General features: G+C 36.9%; 1 protein-coding gene across 2 annotated transcripts; it reads left to right on the top strand.

The window, feature by feature from the left end:
- Positions 1-1,813: 1,813 nt before the first annotated feature.
- Positions 1,814-14,987, top strand: LOC127437202 (isocitrate dehydrogenase [NAD] subunit alpha, mitochondrial). 2 transcript variants are annotated; one of them, XM_051691980.1, is made up of 12 exons: positions 1,852-1,920; positions 2,389-2,448; positions 5,384-5,446; positions 7,886-7,969; positions 8,183-8,297; positions 8,381-8,568; positions 10,708-10,841; positions 12,626-12,728; positions 12,973-13,037; positions 13,164-13,248; positions 13,412-13,564; positions 14,548-14,987. In XM_051691980.1, the coding sequence occupies exons 1-12, from the start codon at positions 1,894-1,896 to the stop codon at positions 14,629-14,631; spliced, it is 1,161 nt and encodes a 386-aa protein (XP_051547940.1). In that variant the 5' UTR covers positions 1,852-1,893; the 3' UTR covers positions 14,632-14,987. The 2 variants fall into 2 exon arrangements, with proteins under 2 accessions (XP_051547941.1, XP_051547940.1); XM_051691981.1 differs by lacking the exon at positions 2,389-2,448 and having other exon boundaries at positions 1,814-1,920.
- Positions 14,988-15,032: the final 45 nt, after the last annotated feature.

Raw genomic sequence — 15,032 nt, 5'->3', positions numbered from 1 at the left:
CACTCACTAAGATACTCCTGAAAAGTGTACTTGACATCCAGTCCAGTAGGGGGAGTGTGACAAAAGGTCCTCAACATGTCAGAGCTTCTCACTCTGCAGCTGCATGTAAAGCAGCGTGCTTGTACTTAGGGTTGCCAGTGGTAATACAATCCCTATGTTTAGAGTAGTTTAATAAAGTTTATTTTCAGTATTTTCATATTATCAGTTCAACTTCATGATTTGTATTAAAACAAACAAATGTAAACTTTATACATATATATATAGGTCACATTAAAATGTTTGGTGCTTTTCAAATGCCTTTTATGTTACCTTTTCCCCCGTGTCCTAGACCCAAGCTTTCAATATTAATCTATGAAAATCCATTATACAAAAACAAACTGTGACATGTTTAAAACAATGACAATATAAACAAAGAGTGAAATAAATATAAACCATTTCAGTATATATTGTGTGCAAATAAATTATCGATTTTTCCAAAAATGACAACTGTCCCACATTTGTGGCATCATTTTTACCTCACCAAACAATTTTCCCCCTAGTAACGTTTTGTTTTTCTTCACAAGTTAGTGTACTTGTTAATCAAGTCGACAAAAGTGTCACTGAAGCACATGCTTGAGATGAAATATGAGACAAGTCTATCAAGTAAACAAAGAAAATTCAAGGTAATTATCACCAGTGAGCTGAATATTTTTATTGGACATCATTTCCAATGAAGATATAATTTTACCAAATTAAGCAAAAAGTGTGAAAATATTATTTAAAGGGATAGTTCACATAAAAATGAAAATTCTCTCATCAGTTTCTCACCCTCACGCTATCTCAGATGTGTATGACTTTCTTTCTTCTACAGAATACAAATGAAGATTTTTAGAGGAATATCTCAGCTCTGTTTGTCCATACAATTCAAGTGAATGGTGGCCAGAAATTTGAATCTCCAAAAAACACATAAAGGCACCATAAAAGTAATACATAAGAATCCAGTGGTTAAATCTAAATATTCTGAAGTGATATGATAGGTGTGGGTGAGAAACAGATCAATATTTAAGTCCTTTTTACTATAAATCTCCACTTACACTTTCATTTCCACATTCTTCTTTTGTTTTTTGGCGATTCGCATTCTTTGTGCATATCGCCACCTACTGGTCAGGGCTGAGATTTATAGTAAAAAATACATTTCAAATTGATTTGTTTCTCACCGACACCTATCATATTTCTTCTGAAGACATGGATTTAACCACTGAGTCGTCTGGATTTTTTTATGGTGTTTGTTCTTTTTAGAGCTTATAAGATCTAGCCACCTTTCACTTGAATTGTATGGACCAACAGAGCTGACATATTCTTCTAAAGGTCTTCATTTGTGTTCTGCAGAAGAAAGAAAGTCATACACATCTGGGATGGCATGAGGGTGAGTAAATGATGAGAGAATTTTCATTTTTGGGTGAACCATCCCTTTAATTGTGTGTATTTAGGATAGGCTACATAAAACATTAGCAATAAAAATAGCCTCAGCAAGACTCAGCAAGAAATTATTTGCTGGAACTATTGCAAACTAATATCCAAATTAATAAAGGATTATGTACATCTTCAAAACTGGGAAAAGCATAAATTGTCAGACTTTGTAATGCACCTTATTTTATAAATGTAAAACATTATTGAATACACATTAAATAAGTTGAACATAAGATTACCAACTGTACATTAACAACTCGGATGAACTTATGTTTAACGATTAAATGAAAGAGACACACAATTAAAAGTAACAGGCACAAAGTCACAGGTAACGCGTTGTGTCGTCACTAGTCTTCAGTAATATCTGGCAACCCCAGATGCTCGTAGTGGAGGATGAGACACACCGGATAGCTAGTTGCCGGAACACGATTACTGTAGCACAGGATGGCTGGAAACGCGTGGAGGTCAACGGTAAGGACTGTTTTATATGACGCACATTAATATCACCTCAGTCCATGCATTATTACTCCTTATATGAGTTTCCCGTATGAATCGATCTATAGAAGAGACTGGCGCTGGATACGTTGCGCTGCCTGCGACAGAGATGCGGCAGCGGCCCTGTAATGCATGCCCTTCAACACCAGCACTTACACTGTTAACACATGCATCATGACTTCAACAGCCCTGAATTAACTCATCTACTAGTATATTAACAAATATGAATGAAAGCTGTAAGAATGACATGGAAAGGCGCAAAGATGTCGGCTTATCTCATGAATAAGTGAGTGACGCAGATGTTCAACACCTCTGCAGTCACCCTCATCCACACACACAGTGTGCTAAAAAAAAAAAAAAAAAAAACTAAAGTCATTTAACTCAACTCTGAGGCTTGTAAAGTTCGGCTGTGCCTTTTAAAAACGTCATGTTTGCCTTTTTCAGATCGTAAAACTTCTCGAGAGATGCGGTGTGCGGATAAGTGGGGCGAGCAAACCTCAGGAAGTAAGACGTCCATCAGTGCGGTCCGCTAACGCGTTTTGGCTGCTGTTGGTGATAGTGCCAAAACATAGCAAATCTGACGTGGACATTAAGATTAAGTCAGTGTGCGATAAGTTTGAAAGAATTAATTTCGTGATACCGCTGTAAAACTGTGATATAGATGTGCTAGGAGAACATTTAACACCAACTAACCAACTAACTACCAGCCGGGATGAAGGTCACCTCTTCGGCGTGTTGACATGTCAGTTTTACCTGACCTTTGGTTTGTAGGCAGGATGTTGGCAACTCTTCCAGCACATACATATACAGTATATACATATATTTGTCAGAGGGGATAGAATTGATGGACACAGCAAAAATTGTACCTTTCCGCCTGGATGCCCTAAAAAAGTGTTTTGCACTACACAATATTTTAAAAGAAAGCCACTTAAGCCACGCAAAAACTAAATGTATTACAACCCCAATTCCGAAAAGTTAATAAAAAATCTTAGAAAAAACAAAAAGGAGTGATTTGTAAATTCTATCCCCCCTGTGCTATATTAAAAGCACTTCGACAACACATTATTTGACGTTTCAAATCAGATGATTGCAACACGCTCCAAAAACGTTGAGGCAGTCGAGTGTTTACCACTGTGAAACATTTCATATAATAACACTTAAGCGTTTGGGCACTGAAGACAATAGTTTAAGTTTAGCAAGCTGAATTTTCCCCCATTCATCTATTATGCAGGTCTTCAGCTGCACAATTGTTCGGGGCCTTCGTTGCCGAATTGTGTGCTTCATAATGCGCCACACATTCTCAATTGATCACAGGTCAGGACCTCTGTTTACGCAGCCATGCACTTGTAATCCGGGCTGTGTGTGGTTTGGCGTTGACAAAATTCAGGGAAGTCCCTGGAAAAGATGGCGTCTGGATGGCAGCATATGTTGCTCTGAAATTTGTACATATCTTTCTGGGCTAATGATGCCTTCAGAGATACAAGTTGCACATGCCATGGACACTGACACACCCCCATACCATGACAGACACTGACATTTGGACCTGACGCTGATAACAGCTTTGATGGTCCTTTTCCTCTTTGGCCCGGATACCACGATGCCTGTTTTTTCCAAAAAAACTATTTGAAATGTGGACTCGTCGGACCACAAAACACGATTCCACAGTTCTACTTTCCATCTCAGATGAGACCGAACATAGAGAAGTTGGTGGCGCATCTGGACAGTGTTGATGTATGGCTTCTGCTTTGCATTGAAAACTCTTAACTTCCATCTGTGGATGCAGCGGCAAATGGTGTTGACTGACAAAGGTTTACAGAAGTATTCCCGAGCCCATGTTATGAAATCCATTACAGTCAAATGACGGTGTGGAGGGGCGTGGCCGAGTGATGATGGAAGTGGTTTTCGAGCATGACAACGGCAAACCACATATTGCCCAGATTACAAGTGCATGGCTGTGTAAGCAGAGAGTGTGGGTGCTCGATTGGCTGCCTGCAGTCCTGACCTGTCTCCAATTGAGAATGTGTGGTGCATTATGAAGCACACCATATGGCAACGAAGATCCCATACAAATGTGCTGCTAAAGACCTTCATAATGGATGAATGGGGAAAATTCCACTTTCTAAACTTAACAAACTTGTGTCTTCAGTGCCCAAACACTTAATAAGTGTTATTAAAAGAAATAGTGATGTTACACAGTGGTAAATACTCGAATATATCAACATTTTTGGAGCGTGTTGCAATCATCTTATCTGAAAAAAATAAAATAAAAAATAAAATCACAAGGTGAAACATCAAATAATGTGTTGTTGAAGTGCTTTCAATATAGCACAGGGTGAATAGAATTTACAAATCACTCATTTTTGTTTTTATTAGCATTTTCTATACTGTCCCAACTTGGGGTTTTGGGGTTGGGGTCGGAATTGTCATTTAATTGCATTAGATAACACTATATTAAACTAGGTGATATGCGCAAACAAATGATGCTAGACCTTTTCTCAATACCAGCTTCACTTTTCTAGCCATTTTTGTAAATCTATCTTAATTTTGAAGTGTCATTTTAAACCTAATAAACATTTTTTGAGAGGTTTTGTTAAATTCATACATTGAAGTGTGGCTTAAGTATGGGCCCACTCTTATCTTAATTTGCAGCTAATTATTTAGTCTAACAGTTCTGTGGCACATCTTTCTGACCATGCATATTTAATTCTATTCAAATCAAAGATAATGTCCCCATCAGATCTGCTGTCTGCTTTTAGGGGTTTGTTTCAAAAAGTCCTTGTAATTGTGTTTGATCTTTAGTGTCATCAGTGAGCTTTAGCCTTACAATTCTAGACTGATAATAGAAGTTGAATGTTCTTAGACTAAAGCATTGATCATGGTTTTCTGACATTTGTGAAACAATCCCCCTTAAATAACACCACAGATTAGTCCTTCCCTATTAAATACTGGTTTATAACTTGAATTATTATTATTTTTATTTTTTTTAAATTAATTTGTTTAATTAACAATGCCTCAGACTGGCTCCTGGTGTACTTCATCTTCCACATGCTTGTTGCCTTAAATAGCTGTGTTTTTGTGCCTGCTGCACTGGCATTGAACAGTACTTGTACAAAGCACTTCCAGAGCTCAGTTTGCATGCAGAGTTAATAGGATCTGACTCAGTCGCTCAAGTCTGGCTCAGTCTAATTAACTGCTTTAGCTACTGTAAAGATATTTACAAAGGGCAACAAGGAAGATCAGCCATAGTGGCAAGTGCATGAAAAGCTTTGCTTTTTTTAAAAACACATGGGAAATTTTGCTTGCTTTTGTTGATGAATTAAGACACTAGTGAATAGAGTGTTCTCATTGTTTTGGCTCCAGGTTGCGTATCAGACAGTCTCAGCTTGATGTATCTTCCAGCGTTATTGATCTGTTTGTCCTTTTGAAAATGTTTTTGCAGGTGTCCCATGTAATAGGAGCCATAAAGACTCAGACGCCACAGCCCAGAACCTTCTCCAGAGGGGTGAGTTGAAATGCCAAGAGACTCAATGCTGCACCAAAGTTGGTGACTCAGCTAGCTAAACTTATGGACAACACTAACAAATAAAGTACCATGGTATTACAATGTTTTTTTGGACATTTTCCTTGGTAATACCAGGGATGTTTTTGGACATGTACCATGATAATAGAGAGCAACAATCGGGTTCCGGAAGTAAAAATCTCGGTTACTTATAATGCTTTAAAGATGGACCTTCCATCAGCGCAAAGGTTGTTAATTGATGGAACATGCTTCTGTCGAAACCATCAGTCCACGTTATTTCAACTTTATTTTTTGAAAATTAGGTTTACTTACACAATTTCTGGTAAAGAACTACACTACCCATGATCCCAAAGAGAGATTCACCAATCAGAGAATTGCAGCAAACAAAATGTGTCAAAAGAGTTATGCAGCTCTCTCTACACACTCAAACTACTTATTTGTGTATTCATATTTTTGAATAAAACATAATGCAAATCCATTGGTACATGAATATGGTATGGTTGTTCAGTACATCTTTCAGTACATCAGTCATCTGATACTATCACTCTACAATGGTATGATTGACCACAGTACTTTTTTGTACAAAGATAAAGTGGATCTAGTGCTGCAAGTTGATAGTCGATAAAATCAGTAATTATCATGAATTAAAATAATGGACAACGAATTTCATTTTCGATTAGCTATATATGCGGCAAGCACAGAGAAGCTCCGTCAGTGATGTCACTTTACATCCCAGTGAAAAATGTGTTGCATTATACGTTTTCAGTGCACAGGAGCACTTTTATTAACACTTCAAAGAAGATCATAATAAGCATACAGTTTCATGTGTACCAGTTGGTGTGTCAGGTATATTTACAGAGTGATTGTGCACTTAAGAGTTGTTTCTCTCCAGCGCATAACTTACATTTTACTGCTATTTTCTATGTTTTGTAATGCATACGTGTTACTCATGTTATAAAATTCTAAATCAGGATGTATTTCCATTTCACAAAACTGTTTTTCTTTACCACAAGCAAGTCTCCATTAAAAGATTGTGCGCATCCATTTCAATCAAACTGGTTACGACAGAGAAGAGAGCTGACATTGTTTTAATTACACTGCTTTGCAGTCTAGTAATCGTGCAACATCATACCTCAATTTCAGTTTCAATGTAATCAATTGTGCAGCTTTAATGGATGTCACACTAATGTCTCAGAGGTCAAAGTGTGTCGGTTTTTTAAAGTGTTTTCAATGGTTTTCCCTAATCATGTAAGCGCATGTTATACAATGAGCAATGATGCAGCGTTTCAGCTCGAGAGTGAATCTACAATGCATTTACAGATAATTGTACTATATTAAACTGTATATGGTGCTGAATATAAAGAATGATAATGATAATGCCATATATAATGTCTGATAGCATAGCACCAATACATTTATACTATGGCAAATATTATTTTACTGGATAAGAATACACTACCATTAAAAATATATTTTTGAATATAGTTTTGTGACAACTTTCACTGGGATATTTCAAGTTTTTTGAAAACATACAATATTAATTTGAAATACTTAAAATGTATGTGATCAGTGACCATGTACAAGCATGTTTTTTCTAGCATAAATATGTATTTTTCAGCTGGGCAGAATTATTCATATTTCTATTCTGGTGTCACCATTGTCCTCTGCTGGGCTGATTTTAGTCTCACTCCATCCTGATGGATCGTACTCTATAATGAACAGTGCTTTAAGTTTTACAAGCAAAGGAAATGAACTGTTTTGCATATTGTTTGTACTGAAAGTAATAATAATGATAAATTCAGGCTTTGTTCAAAGTTTTGTGAGAGTATAGAACTGTGAATTCAGTACTGTAAATCAAACCAAATCCTTACGCCGTTTATCAATTCTGTTTTTTAAAATCCCATTTTAATAAAATACAGGAAATAAATTAGTTTTATCTGATTAATCGAAGAAATAATCGATTAATCGATTATCAAAATAATCGTTAGTTGCAGCCCTAAGTGGATCATTATGAGTATAAATGTAACATTTTGAGACCAAATTGCTTATTTTGTAGCTGTCTCAAACACTCTTGCAACCTGCAGAAATGCTGTAGTTGTTTTGAGTTTGAGGCATAATTAGCTCCTCGAGGTTGCTCACTTGAAGGCGTTGGTCTTTCGGCACTGAGAAGAGTAGAATGAGTCAGTCCTATTCACAACATACACTGCAAGAACTCAAGCTGGATGCCTTTGTTTTCAGTGCAATGCAATGTTTCTCTTTGCCATTCTGGTGACATTATTTATTGCAGCCAGCAAATTTGAATGACCACTGTAGAACTTTTTACACTCAACATTTAATGTGAAATCCTCATTTTCCTTGTCTAAGCACTCTGCTCCATAGAGAAAGCCTCAACTTGTGTTTTGTGTGTTTTTATTATCACAGATTCAAACAGTAACGTTAATCCCTGGAGATGGAATTGGCCCAGAGATCTCCACTGCAGTAATGAAGATATTTGAAGCAGCTAAGGTAAGTATCTATATTAAACTCTTTAGGCTGCAAGTTTCAACAAGAGCTTTACGCAGGTTTTCAGAAAGCACATGCATCAATGTACTTCCATTATGTTTCTTTACCCTTCTATGTTCTGCTTGCAGCCTTAGTAGTAAATTTGGGTTAATATTTGCCCGAAATAGTAATGTAGATGTATTTAAAGCTACAGTAACCATTTTTTCTCATACCCAGGCCCCTATTCAGTGGGAAGAGAGAAATGTCACTGCCATCAAAGGGCCTGGAGGCAAGTGGATGATTCCTTCCGAGGCAAAAGAGTCGATGGACAAAAACAAAATTGGATTAAAAGGTAAACCTGATGACTTTATCTTGCATCAATTTAGCTTAGACAAATAGTGTTTCCAACAATCAAATTTGACTGTTATTTTCCAGGACCTCTGAAAACACCAATTGCTGCTGGCCACCCGTCCATGAACCTGCTACTAAGGAAGACCTTTGACCTTTATGCTAATGTGCGTCCTTGCGTGTCCATTGAGGGCTATAAGACACCCTACACTGATGTGGACCTAGTCACTATCCGAGAAAACACAGAAGGAGAATACAGTGGCATTGAACATTTGGTATGTATTCATAGCCATCTATATTTTAAACTATTTAACCAGTAACACTTATCCAACCTGTCAAACCAGGGTTAGGAATTCTGATTCAGACTTCTACTTTACAGATCTAGATGTTTTTGACCACCAAGCCCTCTAAAGCTAGGAGGTCTATAATACCTGGAGAATACCTGTAATATCCGTTAGCATTCCTGTGCAACTCAATTGTAGTATAGTAGTCCATTTCACATTTAAAAAAAAAAAAAAAAAGGGTCACTGGAAAAACATTAGGGCAGTCGATTTTACGTTAATTCAGTGCCTTAAAAAAAATTATGCAATTAACCCTTAAATGCAGTCCACAGATCTTTATTGACCCGGGACCTCATTCCACCTCCTTCATAAATTTTTTGGAGTTATGCCCCCACTTCTTTAGTATTCTTCAACTTTTCTCTAATGAATTGTCTAACGATAAAAAAAACAAATATAAATAAATATAGAGTTATTTTTTTGGGGGGATTTTTCCCCTTTTTCACCCAATTTGGAGTGCCCAATTCCAAATGCGCTTTTAAGTCCTCGTGGTCGCGTAGTGATTCCCCTCAATCCGGGTGGCGGAGGATGAATCCCAGTTGCCTCCGCGTCTGAGACCATCAACCCGCGCATCTTACGACGTGGCTTGTTGAGCATGTCGCCACGGAGACATAGCGCGTGTGGAGGCTTCACGCCATCCACCGCAGCATCTGCGCTCAACTCCCCACGTGCCCCATCGAGAATGAACCACATTATAGCGACTACAAGGAGGTTACCCCATGTGACTCTACCCTCCCTAGCAACTGGGCCAATTTGGTTGCTTAGGAGACCTGGCTGGAGTCACTCAGCACGCCCTGGGATTCGAACTAGCGAACTCCAGGTGTGGTAGCCAAGGTCTTTTACCACTGAGCTATCCAGGCCCCAAAAATATATTTTTTTAATTGTATAATTACCAAAAGTGTATAGGGCCTTTAGTGACCCGAGATATTTAATAGTGTCGCAATATATATTTCCACTTCTATAAATCAAATGTTTATGACTGTATCTATTTAAGTTTGCTCTCACAGCATATCTATTTCTTTATTACAAGACAATTGAGTGCCATATTCATAAAAATTACTACTATATCATGTCAGTTTTCTGTCCAATGGTGGTGAATTATCAGTGTCCCATATGTGTGCATGCTAACATATTATACATTTAATTTGTGTTAGGGCCTCATCAAATACTTATGTATATTAAATTAATTACATATGCCGATTAATTTTCATGAGTAATTGTGATTAATTCTATTAATTAATCGGCTTATCATGTAATTAAAAAAATGTAATCGATTGACAGCCCTTGTTATAATGTAATGAAATATTTGCTATTTGTGTACTTGTTTTGTCAGAATAGATGACTTCTTTCAATGGCCGATGAAGTAATATGCTTTTTGCCCCCAGAATGGTGTGGTGACAGCATCTACCAGCGGGGGCTAACTAGACCATGCTAACCAGCCAAACCCTGACCCCTTGCTGTAAAGGTCCATAGGATGACCTTTGACCTTTATGCAGTAAGCCCTTTAGCTGCTGGGTAGAGGAGGCCCTCTCTCTGCAGCTGATTGGCTGACTGCACAAATGTCAAAAGTCATTCTATTGTCATCAGCACCTGTGCTGTCTAATGCTGTCTTGATCAGTTTCTCACACAGTGCTAGCGGGAATTCAGTGGGCACACAGCTCATATTTCAGTGCTGTTTATTCTGTAGGTAGGTGCCACGCTGCTACTGTAAATCAGTTGTCTCTGGTCCCACTCCGTAGTTTGTCAAGTGTGGAATGACCTTCAGGTCATCACATTCCATTCATACAATCTTCCCTTTGTCTGTTCACGTTACTATAAGTATGAACATGTACGTACATCTGTGGGCTGCCTTATGAATATAGATCAAGTCTACAACATGAAACTTGCTCTGCAAAATCGGAATCTGTAGAAATCGTCATATCTTTCCCCTGTGTGTGAACTAACTCATTCCTATTTACTGAAGCCTACACATGATCCTGTCAAAATAAAATGTAGCTGACAGTAAATGTTTATGGTTGTTTTTTTGTCTATGTGTTGTATTATCTTAATAGTGTTTTCTCTGTTGCTTTATATCAGATCGTGGATGGAGTGGTGCAAAGCATTAAGCTGATCACAGAGGACGCCAGCAGACGCATCGCTGAGTACGCATTCGAGTACGCCAGGAATAACCAAAGAAACAGTGTCACGGCAGTCCACAAAGCCAACATCATGTGAGTTTCTTCTGGAAATGTAGTGTGTTCTGGTGTAAAAGACATCACAAACCAAATTCTTCGTAGTTGCTGATAATAGACAAATCATTTTATGTCCTCCTGGGACCGAGCAATTAATTTTTGTCTTCTGTAGAGAACATGCATTTTTAGTCAAACTATCTTTGACTATATTGTACATGCCACTGTTTTGAGTGCTCTTAAAGGAACATTCTGTGTTCAATACAAGTTGAGCTCAAACAACAGCATTTGTGGCATAATGCTGATTGCATTAATTTCGACTTGTCCCTCCTTGTCTTTACAGAAAGCAAAATTTTGGGAACAATGGGAGTGAAAGGGGCCAGTCTGTAAACATTAAAATACACACAGTTTCAAAAGTATAGCCGCAAGATGTAAACAATATGCGTGTTAACATGATTATAGTGTGAAGAAATCACTTACTTCTGTGTAAATTTATAGCCAATTTTATAACTTAGTTGCCATGACGACGTAACACAGTAAACCCTAATACTCTAAAATGACTAAAAACAATGATATAAACATCTTTACAGCTCAAATAATACTAGCGTTTTAACAGAAGAATTTATGTAAGTGCTTTTATAAAATAATAAGCTTCACATTTCTGCCTTTAAAACCCCCCAAAATTGGCCCCATTCACTTCCATTGTAAGTGCCTCACTGTAACTTTCGTTCCGACGAGTCCAGTGTGGAGAGCCTCAAGCTGTTGCGATGCGAAATCACTCGCATCTGGTGTAGACAGGGTGTTACTTGTGTTGGACCCAGAATATTCCTTTAAAATGGAAATCCTGGACTTTTTAGGAATGCCAAAAATTTTGGGGTTTGCCCAAGACAACTTTCTCTCCTTGGTTTAATACAAAAAGAAAAATTAAGAAAATTATGAAAAGATTAAAAACAGATATATTATTTTGTAATTCACTGATTCTTGAGTTTTTATTTTTTAATGCTAAATTAATTTGAAATTGATACATTTTTAGACGTGTAAGGGAACAAGTTTTTATTAAAAAAAACTTTTTTCTGAAAATTGACATTTATTCACTTCATAACATTTTACTGTAACTAGTGTCATCTCTGTCAGACACACTAAAAACATGCTATTTGAATTTCCATCTTAACCATGTGTTGTACACTGAAGACATTTTGTTTTTTTCCTCAGTTAAAGCTGCCTCTATAACCTAAACTAAAATGCCAAAATTTATCCCACAAAGTTTAAAATATAAAAAAATATCAAATATACCAGACCACGTGTCCTACTGTTGCATCCACCATGAGCAGGAAGTGGGAAAGAGGTACTCGGAGTTATAGCTGACCATGACATGATTATAAAAAACAAAACAAAAATGATGCAAAGTTAGGACACAACTTTGATAGATTTAAAATTAATTATTGTAAATTAACATCCCACACAAACAGTATATAAAAATACAAAATATAAAAAAAGTATGCTATAAACATCTTTTTTTTTTTTTTTTTTTTATGTCAGTGTCACAAAGAACATGTTAAAGAACCAAAAAATGTATTTGACTTTTTTTTTTATTATTATTCATTTTCTTCAGAGGACATATAATAATACACTTTTGTCATATGTTTCCAAATAATGTTATAATGTGAAAAACTTAAAATGTAAACACTATGACTTTGCTTGGTCCCTTGAGGTTAAAACAGGAGTTTGCTCTGGTAACAAATGTCTTGTTGGATCTAATACACAATGTTGTTCATGTTTGTTTTAAGAAAGCACAATGCTAAACTCAATGATTACCTGTCCCATAGGCGCATGTCTGATGGTCTCTTCCTGCGGAAGTGCAGAGAGGTTGCAGAGAATTTCAAAGATGTGAAATTCACAGAGATGTACCTGGATACAGTTTGTCTCAATGTATGTATCCATCTTTATTCATTTACCACTGTTTATTTCTGTTAGAGCCATGTCACATAATAAAGCTACATGATATCTAAACCAGGAGCTCATAACGAAACGATTACATTTCACTGATAAAGGTTTATCTCATATATTCAATGTGCAATGCCAGGCCATTTTTGTTGCAGAGAGGATTAATTTACTTATTATAGGAATTCCTTTACCTTTTTGTCCTCATATTGTGTTGCAATTTATCCACTAGATGGTGCAAGATCCCTCTCAATTTGATGTGCTTGTAATGCCAAACCTTTATGGTGACATCTTGAGGTGAGTTTATCATTGGTCTATAAAGCATCATGTAATGGTGTTTGAGCACAATTACATGTGATTTGGTTATCTTAAAGGTCCAACTCTCACCATGCTTTGATTCGAACCGGGATGTTTGTGTTTCAGTGATTTATGTGCCGGATTGATTGGTGGTCTTGGAGTCACTCCCAGCGGTAACATCGGAGCCAATGGTGTTGCCATATTTGAATCGGTGTGTGTTGGACCCTGTTACTTTAAAGCCTCTCAGTCTTATTTACAGTGGAAAGATCAAATGGCCTCATTCTCTGGCATTTCCATATAGCACAATTCCAGTTTTTTATGTTACACATGGATTATATAAGGCATTTGAATGACCTTGTCCCTTCTTATGTCAGGTACATGGAACCGCCCCTGATATTGCAGGCAAAGACCTGGCCAACCCCACGGCTCTTTTGCTAAGTGCCGTCATGATGCTGCGCCACATGGGACTCCACGGTTATGCTAAAAAGATCGAGACTGCCTGCTTTGACACTATACGGGACAAGAAGGTAAGATGTGCAGAAATCACTAGGGATGTTTGGACAGGAATTTGGGGAGAAGTATGAAATTGGCTTTCAGTGTCAAATAAAAGTGCTCATTCACAAATAATATATATATTAGCCACAACATTAAAACCACCTGTCTAATATTGTGTAGGTCCCCCTCGTGCTGCCAAAACAGTGCCAACCCGCATCTCAGAATAGCATTTGCTATTCTTCTCACCACAATTGTCTGAGTTACCATAGATGTGTCAGTTCGAACCAGTCTGGCCATTCTCTGTTGACCTCTCACATCAACGAGGCATTTCCATCCACAGAACTGCCACTCACTGGATGTTTTTTGTTTTTGGCACCATTCAGAGTAAATTCTAGAGACTGTTGTGTGTGAAAATCCCAGGAGATCAGCAGTTACAGAAATACTCAAACCAGCCCATCTGGCAACAACAATCATCCATGCGATTATCTAATTAACCAATCATGTGGCAGCAGTGCAGTGCATAAAATCATGCATATACAGGTCAGGAGCTTCAGTTTTATGTTCACATCAACCATCAGAATGGGGAGAAAAAAATTGATTTCAGTGATTTAGACCATGGCATGATTGTTGGTGCCAGATTGGCTGGTTTGAGTATTTCTGTAACTGCTGATCTCCTGGGAGGTGGACCTACACAGTATTAGGCAGGTGGTTTTAATGTTGTGTGTGTATGTATGTGTGTGTGTATATATATATATATATATATATATATATATATATATATATATATATATATATATATATATATATATATATATATATATATATATATAATATAATATAATATTATTATTGTTTATGAAAAAAACACATTGATTTTTGCATACATGTGGTTTCAATTGGTTCTTAATTTTATTGTTAATTGTAAACGTTCGTGCACAAATACGTGCATTTGCATGGTTAGTTAATGAGACCTAATTAATTTACATTACATCTTTTATATATTCCTATATTCCAGGTTTTGACCAAAGACCTTGGTGGAAACTCAAAGTGCTCAGAGTTCACAGCTGATATCTGCAGAAGAGTGCAGGACATGGAATGATGCCGTGGCTTTTTCTTATGTTAATGGAAACTATGTTTGGATCTCATCCCTAAAGAACAGACACTCAAAAATATAAAATTAATCTTTGTATCATTCTCATATCTACGCACAATTCTACTATAAGTGTATATGTATTGTTTCTGCAAAAGCACTGTCTTAAACTCTTGTCCTATGGTGACCGTATTTGTGGGCTGTTTTAATCTGTTTAAAAAACAATTGCGTAACCTAAAATATACTGTATTTATTGACTGGAAACTCAGTTTTGTATATTTTAACATAATTCAGCCATTCTGTAATGTGTTTAATGATACCTTACAAATTTGGAGATCAAATACATAAAATTTACTTTGAGTGATTTTGTGTTTTGGTTGAAAGAGTGATCAATCTGTCATAATTACAAA

The sequence above is a fragment of the Myxocyprinus asiaticus genome, chromosome 48 (assembly GCF_019703515.2).
Source record: "Myxocyprinus asiaticus isolate MX2 ecotype Aquarium Trade chromosome 48, UBuf_Myxa_2, whole genome shotgun sequence".
Taxonomy (NCBI): domain Eukaryota; kingdom Metazoa; phylum Chordata; class Actinopteri; order Cypriniformes; family Catostomidae; genus Myxocyprinus; species Myxocyprinus asiaticus.
The sequence above is the reverse complement of the archived record's forward strand: the minus strand, read 5'-3'. Positions and strand labels throughout refer to the sequence as shown.